Raw genomic sequence first — 13,465 nt, forward strand, 5'->3', positions numbered from 1 at the left:
ACTCTTTATGTTATAGACTAGCGTAAGAACAAACAGTTAAACAGCAGAACATCACACTGCGAGCGTTTCATGTTCCCCTACCGACCTAATATCAGAAACAGTGCATTTGTCATTTTTAAACCATTTATTGCTGAAAACAAAATTTTATGATGAACATGAGCAAACTTGAATATATCCCACATTACAAAATGGGACGTCTTACATAGAAACTCATGCTCAACAGTTGTATCATACATTGTATGGTGAAATCGATGGAGTAGATCGAGTCAAATCTCCTCTAATAACTCATATCATGCCGTTTGCTACATTGATTTTCACCGCATAACCTATCCGTTTAATGGATGTCGGCCATGTATCATACATAGAAGTTCTCAGAACAAATAATTATATTTTATTCATCGAATGCATATTTTGTGAATAAATAATATTATAGAAAATATTCTAAAAATATGTTATTTATGATACATACTGTGAGTTTTGGTAACTTTTTACCCAATATTAATAACTTAATCAATAATATTGTTAAATGATTTCTACATAAACTTTTTTTATAAATCTGTATAACAATCTATTAAAAGTGATATAATCATTTAAAAATTTAGAAGCACAGATAAAAAAAAATAAAAATAAAAATAAAATTTTAATTATTCAGAAATTTTGAAAAAATGGGTAAGATGTAGTAGTTATAAATTACAATAATAGATTTTTAAAATATTTTTTATCAAATGAAAATGAAATATTTTGTAATTAAAGAAAATACACAGATCCAAAAGTAGTTAATATAAGCAGTATGATTTTATATATATATATATATATATATATATATATATATATATATATATATATATATATATATATATATATATATATATATATGAAAGCAGGGTTCTAAATGGCGGTCGAGGCGGCCGTCTAGTCACCGCCTAGGCGGTAGGCGGCCCTCGACCGCCCCGCCTATGCATGAGACTGGTGTTTTAGGCGACCCAAGCTATACGACGTTGGGGAGGTGGGTCGAGGCGGCGAGCAGGCGGGCAAGACGGCGAGTAGGCGGGTAGTCAAGATTTTTAAGTTGTAGCCAACAATTTTAAAAACCTAGTCAACAATTTTGAGTCCGATGATGAGAGAATTATGGACGTAGTAGATGATGCATACGTAAACAATTTGGAATATTAGTTATGTTTGTTCTACTATTTGTTCTAACGATGGATAATTGATTGAAACTTTGAAATTTAAACTTAGTTTTTTGGTAAAAGTAATTATTTAGTATAATAACATTAATATGATGATGAATCTTTATTAATTGCACATTATCTAGATGATATTATATTGTATGAAGTGGTAGGCGGTCACTAACCGTCCCGCCACCGCCTCCCACCATTTACAACCTTGTATGAAAGCAACTAAAAAGTTTCATGCTGTGTGAATAATTCACGAGGTGTCGTCAAACCCAAAATTTAGAAGATAATAGCTTGTAAAGCCACTACAACAAAAGATATCAAAACCTTGCAAATTTCTGTTCACCAGAGCCCGTTTCTCCTCTTGTGATCGATCACATGACAGAAAAACATCTATTACATTATTATACAATAAAGTGAAAGTTTCAAGAAAAATTCAACAAGGTCGCGTAATAATAACTCAAAGCAGTTGTACTACGTCAAGAATTCAACCAAGGCTGTGCCAGCATATGACCATTTTTACAGCAAAACTCATTTCTTCAATTTTGGACAAATCGCATAAAACATAGGACTTCCACGAAATGGAGTGCCTTCAAATTATATAAGACCTATACATATGATACAACCACAATCAAGAAATTATACAAGAATTTAAATACACACCAACACCCACTGTCACTCACATTCTTGGATATTGTAAACTACACGTACTTATGGTTGTCTGTGAACACCCGGTGGTGCAGATGGAACAGGGAAGTTGCTGTGATTAGCTCCAGTAAATTGGGAAGCCTCCACATATGGGCTCTGAAAAGTTCGGAATTGAAGTTAATAGCCGAATGGGAATTAATAAGTATTACAAATAAAGCAAAATAAAATACTTATAAGCAAATAAATTAGTACTTTGATTATTTCATGCAAATAAACTTGGTGCAAACTCGATCACATAATGCTGTCTGTGTAAAATGTTAGCAAATGTTTTTCAATCTAATAACCATTCCACCAATCTTGTTCAAAAACCCAGCACACCAAGATTTATAAACTTTTAACCAGCAGAGGATATTTTGTGAAAACAAAACACACTAAATTTAGACCTGCTGCTGCATCGATTGGGATGAATTTTAGACAATATTTAAGGTTTCCAGATATTTAATTTATTTAAGGAAGTTCTAGTAAGTTCCTGTAAAGTAGAGAATAAGCCATATACTTGTACAACAACTGCACAACACGTTTCAACAAATTTAATTATTATCAATTTTTCATTTCCAGAAAACAGAAATCTTGTAGGAATTGCAAAATTAAGTCCTTGTGAATCTTAGAATGAGTTTGGATGGAGACATTAATTTCGTGTGAGACATCATGTCCATCATTAAATATTCTGTTACTATTTATCTTCTCATTACTTATCCTTTTTATTGAAATTTTAGGATAATTTGTTTCGATTATCATTAAAATATTAAACTAATTTTGAATTTTTTTAAAGAGTCCGGTGAGTGACCAGGTTCATATGTAAACTTAATCAATTACATTATAAACATATAAATAAAATAATTGTATGCAACTACATGAGAATCATAATACATGCATATAAAATTTTTAAAATGACACAAAATGTAATCATACTCCGAAAAAAATTGCATGCAAGGGGGTACGTGGAAGTCGGCATATGCGTTAAATTTGACAGCATAATCATATTTGGATTGTAGATGCACAAGGGGTCATTTAGCTTCTATATAACTAGGTATGCGTGAAGGTACCAAGTAAATACGATTGTACATTTGTTACTTTTCATACACCTCAAAATGTTCTATGTTTATTACTACCACCCACCACCCATGTTCTACATAAAATATTACACTAGAATGGATTTTGAACGTATACACCAAGTCTGCACCTCCAAAGACATCGAAGCACTAGTCAGTTGAGAGTAAAGTAGAATAGATTTCGAAGATTTTTTATGATATCTCTAATGGATGCAAATACCTCAATAACGAGGCATGTAAACGTGAATTTTTATAATCCAACAGCGTTGATCGCCGTAATCTAGAAAAGTAGAAAGTGTTTACTCACTCAAAATTAATTTTAGTGTATGTTCAATGTAAATTACCCAATCATTAGTATCGTCAGAATGACCAGCTCAACAGAAAATCTTCATGAAGGGAAGAGGTAGTAAAAAGGGAGAGAAAGGGAAGGCCGCACCTGGTATGCAGATGCATTGTGTGACACTTCTTCGTTATTTGAAGCTGATGTGTTCCAAGAAGCAGTATTAGTATTTGGTTCTCTTCCTCCCAAGTTGTGAAGTGGATCGCTGCTCGGCATGCTTACATTCTCATTTCCATTACTTGACTTCACCCTCTGAAGAACAAGAAAAACTCAATTCATATACATCTCGCATAATTAACACAGGCCCAAGTGGAAATTGACAATGCTTCAGATTTCAGGGAATCTCTTACTTGGAAAATTTTTCCGAGGGTTTTTAAGCCCTTTGCTCGCAGTCGGAGCTCCTCTTTCTTTGCACTGCTATCTTGCAGAACCTAAGGAGCATATACATGAGTTACAATCATCAAGTTGCAATACAAAATTGTTGCAAAAAAGGTGCTACTCCAAAACAAACCATCTGACAAACGCGTGAGACAGTGGCCTCAATATCAGCCACATTGAGCTTCCAGAGGGAGTCAATCATTAGCTTCTTGTGTGATTGCATGTATTCCTCAATTTCCTCCTCTGTGTAATTTCCTTCAGCACTGAGATGTTGTTTCATATCTTCTTGTAGTTGAATCAACGCAATTGCACCTAAGGATGAGTATTATGTCAGATGAAGGAAATCGATGATAAGCCTCATGGAAAGAACTGATGCACACACAGAAGTTCCTCCCAAGATGACGTAGAACAAGTTTAATGATTTTTCTATCCATATTACAAGGTTCCTATTAAATTACCTAATAGCATATAGAATACTTTTAGACCTAGAAACCTAAATACACTGTCTTCTTGGGCTCAAACAACATACAAGCTTTTGAAAAACAGTTTCTTAAATGTAATTTCACAATTTGCTCACTGTTTGGCCATTCTTAATTCATATGCCTTTGCACAATAAATTAGTGAAAATAAGAGAGTCGTTCTTGGTTCAATTAAAAATATTTTAAAAACCAAGAACAAAAAATTTCCCGAAAAGCCTCAAGCAACAGAATTTAAGGTGCCAACTTGGAAGAGTATATCTGATCGACAGACCCATTAAAATATGGAAACAAAGAATGTATTTGATCCAGGCAACGAGGATTAGAAAATTCAACTACGGGAAAACATGCAGTAAAACTAGACTAACCTGTTGCAGCAGTTACTTGGGATTTGATGAAGTGTCCTTTATTTCTGAACCACTCAGCAATAAATGGCAGACCCAAGTAGATTACCTTCTTCCCAAGTTCTTTCGCAGACTGTCTTGCATAGATATAGCCGATCGTACTCAGCATATCCACACCATAAGCTGTGATAGGACATTTCACCAGATAAGAATAGATTTGCCACAAATGAATTAATAGACTGATAGATGAACAGCTAATTAAGAAAGGTGAATGTGATTGATAGCAGATTATAATGGAAAAGTAAAATCCATATCCCCATTCCATGTAAGCAACTTGACCAGGAACAAAACCATGCCAACCAATTTTACCCCAAGTAACATACCTCAGATGTTTATGAATTTATATACACATAAAACATTATATGTTATCAGACAGATGAATCAATATTGACCAAGCTAACGGGGATAAAGTAGCTTATCCCCATTACTTCTTTTTTTATAAGAAACGTTGTTTTATTAATGATATGATAAGAACAAATTACGTCAGTGGACTAGTGGTCCACTACATCATGAAGTACATATGAAGAAGGTTGTTTTAATGATACACAAAAGCCCAATCTCACAATATATCTAGTTATCCTCATTACAAGTAAGCCAATAGACTCGGAACAAAACCACGCCAACCATACGTCTACCTCGAATGACATACCTTGGATGTTTATAAATTTATTTACACATAAAGCGTTGGTAGCCAGCCATGTGGGCTGGCAAATTGACTGCTTTGCTTTAAAAAGATCTTATCAAAATGCTTCATGCACAGATAGAAATCATAGCATATCTCTACATATTGAAAGGAGTTCTGTCTTCCACTCAATCCATTTCATCTGTACTCATTATATATTAAGAAGCACATTTTTTTCCAATGTTATGCACACATGATCTAAACAAGCAGCGAGCACACCTCGGGGCTAGTTTCTTCGACACTAAAGGCATTGACATTCTAAAAGATGTTGTAATTTTAGAATTGAGAATCTTGTATTTATAATAAATTGTTACATATGTGAATAATGTAATTGCTATCACCAAGCAACATAGCTTATAACACTTAGTTTTATTGGCCATCATAAATTTTAAAAAGAATCACTATTTCAAAACAAAAAATAAGCACCAGTTTCTTAAATATGTGTACTTCGTAACTTTTTGGGCATCCACAAAAATCACAGCTGCATTTGGTGGTACATTTGCAAACTCAGTTAAATTCAATATGTATTTGGTTTCTCTTGAACCGGGCTAGGGGGAGGACACAGTCTACTGTATTACATCTGGTCTTTGGCAAAATACAGAATAAAAAAAAAATAATAAGAAACGATAATTTATTAATAATCTAATAAAAGTTAATTACAATCAGTAGACTAGTGGTCCACTTTCAACAGAAACTTCATATATCAACAGAATACAAAATTTCTTCACCTCAAAACTAAAAACAAAATAGTTTCTCAAAAATTACAGAAGCTATTGAGAGAAAAAATAAAAATAAGTAGTGCTCAAAACAATACTGTGGTTTTGATATTGGTCTGAATGACAAAGCCGTGAGATAACATGTTCTACAGAAAATATGATGAGAATGAGCTGATGATGCATTACCAGCATTAGAAAGCCTTGTCACTTCCGCCTCAGCATGACGAACAAAGTCTTTTTTATTGCCTTGGACATAAAGATTGAGCCGATCTTTGAGTATGCCAACAAGCTTCTCTTCCCTTTCCTTCTGAACCGTCTAAAATTACAAGGAAAAAAGTCCTTAGCATACAGAAAAGCTATACCATTAAGATTCTAATGTGAAGGATAAAACATCATACTTATTTCAACTTTCTGATGGTCAAGCACTGACTAATGATACATGCACATAGAAAAGTGACCACTTCACATTTTGAAGGCTGGAAATCAAGATATGATGAAAAAAAAGGTATATGGATTTGGAACCATTTTGCAAATTGCTTTGCCTCAGTATGCTTCAAACAAAAGTATTTGTTCGCATTCTGCAGAAATGAAAATTCCTTCTGGATAGTAATTCATTATCTGTGCCTTCGGCCTTCCTGCCTGTGCCTAATGCAGGTTTCTTTGGCTAGAGAAAATGAGAAATACAACTCTAAGCAAACGATCTGAGCAAAGCCACAAGCGGGAAGACTGAAGTTGAAAAAGATGGTTGTGTAAGGGTAACCCTTGCATAGCAGCAGCTGGTGATGTGCTTGGGAGAAACTGTGGACATCTCATGGTTGCTTATGAGGTCACTGGTTGGCATGCATGGTTTAGCTATGCCTTGTGGACATTGTGCATGTTATGTCAAAGTGACAATAACTTTGCTCCGAATTGTGTACCCTTGTCTTCGGGGAGGTAAAATTTTTAAAATAAAAAACTATTGATTCTTGTGGTGGCATTCTGTGGGAAGGAAACAAAGTCACCCGCTGCATTGGTGGTGATAACATGAAAGATAAACCCTCAGTCAATTCGGAGTGTGGTAAGCCGAATTTGACCCTCGGGACGTTCATTCATAAGGATCAACTTGGACTGACTTCCTTTCATTTAAGGCATTACACATTGGTGTAGTCTTGTTTTCCATTATCATTCTATGTGCGCTTTTTTCTTTTCAGAGGCTTCTGCTTTTTGCTTTGTATTCCAATTGCATTTTGGTATTATAAAATTATAAGCACTTTTCTTTTAATACCGGGGGGGTATTCTGACAGTATAGCACTCGCAATGCTACGTTGCTACATTTCAGGTCAGAGATTTTTTATTTATCAGAAACTAAGATTTGTTATAATATAAAACGAGGTTACAAATTTAGTGGATGAGGGTTCCACACAACATAAAAATCAAAATTCCACACTAGATCACCTATAGCATTTAATCACATATTTCCTAAAAACAAATATAACTCCAATCTCTAGGGAATAATCAATTTCCAGGTCTTGATTTAACCCTTGGCCCTTCCAATCCCATCTTCTCATGGTCATCCTTCTAGAATACATACTAGTGTTAAAATTGTGACAATAAATGAAGATGGGCACACACATGAAGCCAAAATATACACTACAAATTAGGAAATATCAGAGATTATACCTGCATCTTGTCTTGCAATTTTTTGGCATCAAATTGTTCACCTTCTGTGAAAACATCCAAGGAAGCCATAGAAGCCATGGCAAGCTGGCCAATATATTCCTCAAAAAGCTCACTTCCAAAAAGCATGGCAAAGATCGCTGCAGGATCAATAATTGCTTCTCTGAAAGAAATTCACAACGAAAAGCATTACCAAAATTGGATTTTTAAATAGTAATCGCTATAACAGAAACTCGTAATTATGAAAAGGCTAAAGACAATCCAAATTTATGTACGCTGAAATTCCTGATTTCCCATAAGCATCATAAGCTTCTCTCTGCTTCGGATCACTTAGCACCTGGTAAGCCTCGCCCAGAATCTAGTGTAAAGAAAAATATATTGAACTGATAAGGCAAAAACCAATAACCACTATCACTACATATCGAACACATAATTTAAATAGGTAACACTTGTTCACTGCTCTTCCATCTCCTATTAAATTTTATCATTTGTTTCTGACAAATTTATTGAAAACCATTTGTCGTAATATACGTGGTGAACAAAAGAACTCGATTAATACATAAATTATATTGCTTTACGTATTGCATATTCATTTGACGACGTGGTACAGTTAACTGGTGGTCAACATTTCACATCTCACAAGTTAGATCATTCCAACATTGCCGCCAAATGCTATGGAGATATTTTTAACAATGGACTAAGTCATAGAGCCTACACCCTTCTGACACACAAAAGCAACATAAATTATAAGAAGGCACCTGAAAGTTTTGTGCCGCCAAGGGATCATTCGGGTTTTTATCTGGATGAACCTGTCTAGCCTGCAACATTCCAAGCCAACCACCAATTGAAAAGGGTTCAAAATGGCACTGGTATATTAACACATGAAATGCAGCGTAACAAAAGGATATCCCGAATCCTGAATTTTTTTTTAAAAAAAAATTCCAAAATAGCAAAGCAAGAAGATTATACAGAAAGAAAAAAATTCCAAAATAGCAAAGCAAGAAGATTATACAGAAAGCTACCAAATTAAGCTTTCAAATGTATACAATATACATTAAAAACAGACCATGATATAAGATTAAATTGTTCTAAAAAAAAAACTTCTCTACCAAACCCATTTGTCAAGCCTCATGCTATAACTCCATGTAGATCAAAGTATATGATCTTTTCTCATGTTAGAAACCCATATTATAAAAACAAAGGGAGTGACTAAATAGAACTCCAAATGAAAAGACTTCGCCGGCTAATATGTTAGCTTCTTCTCTGCCTTCGTGAATATGAAAGATAAGCCCAGCAAATTCACTTCAAAAACCATTTCAAGCTCCAATCATATAGATTAAACTTGCAAATAGCACAGATGGGATAGAACCTATGAGCTAAGTCAAGGCATGCAACTTACTGAAGCAAACTAAAGCAGATACATCAAGCCATCATATTCTAGATATGGGTTTACGAGAAAGATCAAAACATTACCTTCAAAACAAAAAGTCTACCTCTGTGGCACATTACGCCTTAAACTCGCATGATTCATGGCCATTGCATGTACTTCTTGGCCAGAGCACATCCACAGCTAAACAGTTGCGTTTTTGTCCTAATATGCACCTAAACACAAGTGTTGTGCCTCGTTTTGCCTTGAGTCTCAATGTGAACTCCGTGGATTCTTAGTAACTAAGTCCAAAATCCATCACAACATTAAAAGTTGAGCAAAGGAAGATAGAGTCAATGAGTGATGTTTTGCACCTTTTTCTCATCCCGTGATATCATTCTTAGTACATTAATTTTGATTTCTATTCACTTTCTTCCTTCCTACTAATAAACCATCAAAGAATAATTCATACATATTAGTACGAATGTAAGAAAGTAGTTATGCTAGTGAAGATGGAGTCGAGGATACACTTGTTCTCTCTTTCGTCCTTTTGATTAACAAAAGTGAAACATTTTCTTCGTTCTCATATTAACTCGAAAACTATGCATGGTAACTAAAGCTGAAGTTCAACATATAGCAAACCAATTAACCAAGCATAATGTCCTATTTCCTCGGCAACATCAAACGAATCTTATTGTTCAAGCTAATTCATCGAGTTACGTGTTATTCACCCAAATCATATAAACAAAACCCCACAAAACCCCCACTGATCGCAACGAAAGCATTTTGGGGTCCATCGAACAAGGCAAATAGCTTAACGTGAAGAATGACTAATAATAGAGAAGAGTGTATCTTCTTGATGATCTAACGAAGAATGGAAGAAAAAAACATTATTTCAAATTCACTTTACAAAGCAGCAGCGAAGCCATAAATCTGTGGTGATTTAGAGATGGAACTGTCATATCCCTTGGAAGACGAGCTCCTGGCTTTAACAAATTAGCAAGAACTTTATTTTTGTAGTTTTAATACTGAACAATAGGCTGATCTCGTGAAGATTTTTAGGCTTGAACCAACTTTCGAAATTACAGAGACAGTTTGCATATCAAACAGACACCTGATAGACCGAAAATGTTCAAGATTTAAGTAACCATGAAAAGGATCATACGCAACAGATAAGGATAAAGAATAAAAAATCACGTCAAATTCCAACCAAAGTTTCATCAGTCCCGCGTTAGGCAAACCATCCAGCATGTGATTAGGATAATTGACAACGATAAAGCTAACCTAGCCGAAACGGAGAAAACATATCTAAAAAAAATAAGCAATAAATCCCAGCTTTGGAATCATCCGCACCTTAACATAATACGCTTTCTTTATCTGTGCCTCGGTTGCGGAGGGGCTCACACCCAACACATCATAGTACTCCGTCTCCTTCACCATCGATCTGGAACAATTTCTTCTTACTCTGATTACACTTTATTGATTGAGGAGCAGACCGGATCGACTACGATGCGACTAGTTTTACGCACAATAATTCGGAAGAACTGTACCAAAATACAGGATCGATTCGATAATCGGCCACGAGATGATACTGAACGGTGGTTGGTCTTTTCAGCCCCGTTCCTTTGACTAGCCCGGCCTCGTCAGCTCTTACCAGTCAATTATCTAAAAACTTCTTTCCGCGTATGAGATTTGAGAACGCGGAGGCCCTACGCGGATATTGCCCAACACTCGCACGTAGACATGCCGCTGTAGACTTCGCTCTTGATTTTTTCGGGAAATATAGCCACAATATTAAATACTAGATACTGCGTTTGTACGGTTTTTTTATAATTATTTATGAATTAAAGTAAAATTTTGTAAATTATCGAGAGACTAAAGTATTATTTAAATTGTTGTAATTTTAAAAAAACAAAAATGTTTTTTGAAATTTTAAAAAAATAAAAACAAAAATGTAAATTTGATATCAAATGAGGGCAAAATTGATAAAACAAAAAACAGACCAACTTTTTGTCTCTGTTAGAAAGATTTTTAATAATAGTAATAGATATCGTCACCATACAAATATACATACACACATATGTGTGTATATATAATCAAAAAACAAATAATTTTTATGTGCTTTATATCTATACTTATTGTCCAAGATAAAAAATTAAACCATAGATGACAAATTGAACAATAATAAACTTTATTAACAAAATTAAAAACACAATATATTGAATTTACACAAATATTTATGGGCAATTTGGAGAAATATACATCTGCATATGATTTACTTAAGATTCAGTACCTATCAGTTTTTTTTTTCTATTTTAATACCTGACAGAAGACCAACTTAGTTTTTACTACATGTTTCATACATTTTTCACCTTTTTACCTTTGTAATTAATAAAAAAATATATATATAAATACCTATTTTTGTTGGTTATATGCTCTTTCCACTCATCACCGATGCATTTGGATGATATTAATATTTAATTTAAATATTTTTTATTTTAAAAAATAAATTCGTAACTAAAGATTGAACTTTTTGAAATACTTAGTTTTACTTACGAAATATTTAATTTCAATTTTAAAATGCTTGATTTAGTAAATGAAATACTCAGAATGTATATTTAAATACTGGATATTCGAATATATAATGCAAGTTAACCAAACGCTCTCATTTTCATCCAAGATGCATTTTTGGATGACACGTTCATTTCATTTAATTATTTTTTTATTGTTCAAAAACAAATTGCAACTAAGCATTGAAATTTTTCAAGTACTTAGTTTTACTTGCGAACTACCTAATTTCAGTTTTAAATACTTGATTTGATAAATGAGATACTCATAATGAGTATTAAAATACTGAATATTCGAATATGCAACGTAAGTTCACCAAATGCTCGTATTTCCATCTAATATGCATTTGGATGACATGCTCAAGGACTTTTCAGCAGCTACAAAGCTTTGAAAGAGAAAAATAGGCTTGAAGCGAATATTTGAAGATTTCCAGACAATGTTCTTCGAGAGAATAGTCTCTGATAGGAACGAGTATCATAATTTGTGGATTTACAATTTACATAGAAATATGAAGTCGGATACCCGTCGATAGTCATAGTCCAGTAAGTCGAAATAAAACGACATGCATTTCACCCTTGATAAATAATTAAAGAGATTTAATTACTTCATTGAGTTGAATTAGTTTGACATAACTTGAGATGGCATGTTCAATTGGATAGGAATCTCTTCGAAAAAATAGATCATTGTCGAACGAATTAAGTAGATTAGCGAAAGGTAGGTGAACCGAGATTCTCAACATATTGATTTATCATTGAACTGTAATCAATCAGTCTAGCTTATTTATTTCATCATTTAATATTTGAACCATTTCATTGAGTTTTTATTTAATAACTGTAGTAGTAAACAATCATCTGAAGTATCGCTGCTAAAAATTGAATAACTGAGAATAATAATTGAGAAATACAGTCCTTAAATGAACGATATTCATACTCTTGTACACTGTATTATTACTTGATATCGTGCACTTGCGATTATTTCGAGCTTGAATATTATTAATTTTTACTAAGAATTTTACAATGAAAGTGTTGTTCGATAACTAAGTATTGAACATTTTGAAGTACTTACATTTACTTCCGAAATACCTAATTTTAATTTTAAAATACTTGATTTGGTAAATGAGATACTCATAATATGTGATAGAATACTAGATATTTGAATATGCAACTTAAATTCAGTCATGGTTGGTTTTTCCAACTAAGATTTATTAGAATACTTATTCATGTCATTTAAAGAAATGAACACAGTTTATTACTGATCGTGGAGTAAGAGTAAGTTGTTTGTATATCAAAATAAACACTTACTTTTAACAAGAATATAGTAGCATACTCGTCCCGGAGTAACATTAAGTTATTTCTTTGTATATCGAAATAAATTGTTATTTTTATTTCATGAGGAGTGATGAACAACGTATTTGTTAAAATTTCAGTTGCATTGAAATTGCATCATGATGCATATTAGAAATATCCAGTATTTTATTACTTATTCTGAATATAAATGAAATCAAGTATTTTGAAACTGAAATTAAGTACTTATCAAGTAAACTAAAATTATGTACTTATCAATTATTCATAATTATTGTGTGTAGAAAATCTAATACAAGTGAGTACTAAGAGAGTACAAGATTCAATATTCATAGGTAACTAAATGCTCATATTTTAACATATACATACATGACCCAAAAGTGTTGCGTAGAGTGCAAAAACTTGTTATATTTGAATTCGTTGTCATAACTGATGTCAACCCCACATTATCATCATCACCCTAAAAAACTAAAATTATATATTCAAAACATATTGAAACTAAAATTTGACTTACATTTATTATTAAAAACAAGATAAACCGACAAAGTAAAGTAAAATGAACACTATTATGAAACACTAAATTGCTCATACTACATATGAAAAATTTGCATATTTTCCTATCTCTAAGTTTTAAAATCTCAAG

General features: G+C 33.2%; 1 protein-coding gene across 4 annotated transcripts; it reads right to left on the reverse strand.

Annotated features, from left to right (window-relative positions):
* Positions 1–1,606: 1,606 nt before the first annotated feature.
* Positions 1,607–10,722, reverse strand: LOC140810786 (chaperone protein dnaJ 10-like). 4 transcript variants are annotated; one of them, XM_073168677.1, is made up of 11 exons: positions 10,504–10,722; positions 10,307–10,418; positions 8,346–8,405; positions 7,863–7,945; positions 7,591–7,750; positions 6,118–6,247; positions 4,498–4,656; positions 3,787–3,965; positions 3,626–3,706; positions 3,372–3,527; positions 1,607–1,979 (listed from the first exon to the last, which is right to left on the reverse strand). In XM_073168677.1, the coding sequence occupies exons 2-11, from the start codon at positions 10,391–10,393 to the stop codon at positions 1,887–1,889; spliced, it is 1,188 nt and encodes a 395-aa protein (XP_073024778.1). In that variant the 5' UTR covers positions 10,394–10,418; positions 10,504–10,722; the 3' UTR covers positions 1,607–1,886. The 4 variants fall into 4 exon arrangements, with proteins under 4 accessions (XP_073024778.1, XP_073024780.1, XP_073024779.1 ...); XM_073168679.1 differs by having other exon boundaries at positions 1,607–1,783; positions 1,887–1,979; positions 10,307–10,708; XM_073168678.1 differs by having other exon boundaries at positions 1,607–1,783; positions 1,859–1,979; positions 10,307–10,708.
* Between the last annotated feature and the right edge of the window lie 2,743 nt (positions 10,723–13,465).

The sequence above is a fragment of the Primulina eburnea genome, chromosome 13 (genome assembly GCF_022965805.1).
Source record: "Primulina eburnea isolate SZY01 chromosome 13, ASM2296580v1, whole genome shotgun sequence".
NCBI classification, from domain to species: domain Eukaryota; kingdom Viridiplantae; phylum Streptophyta; class Magnoliopsida; order Lamiales; family Gesneriaceae; genus Primulina; species Primulina eburnea.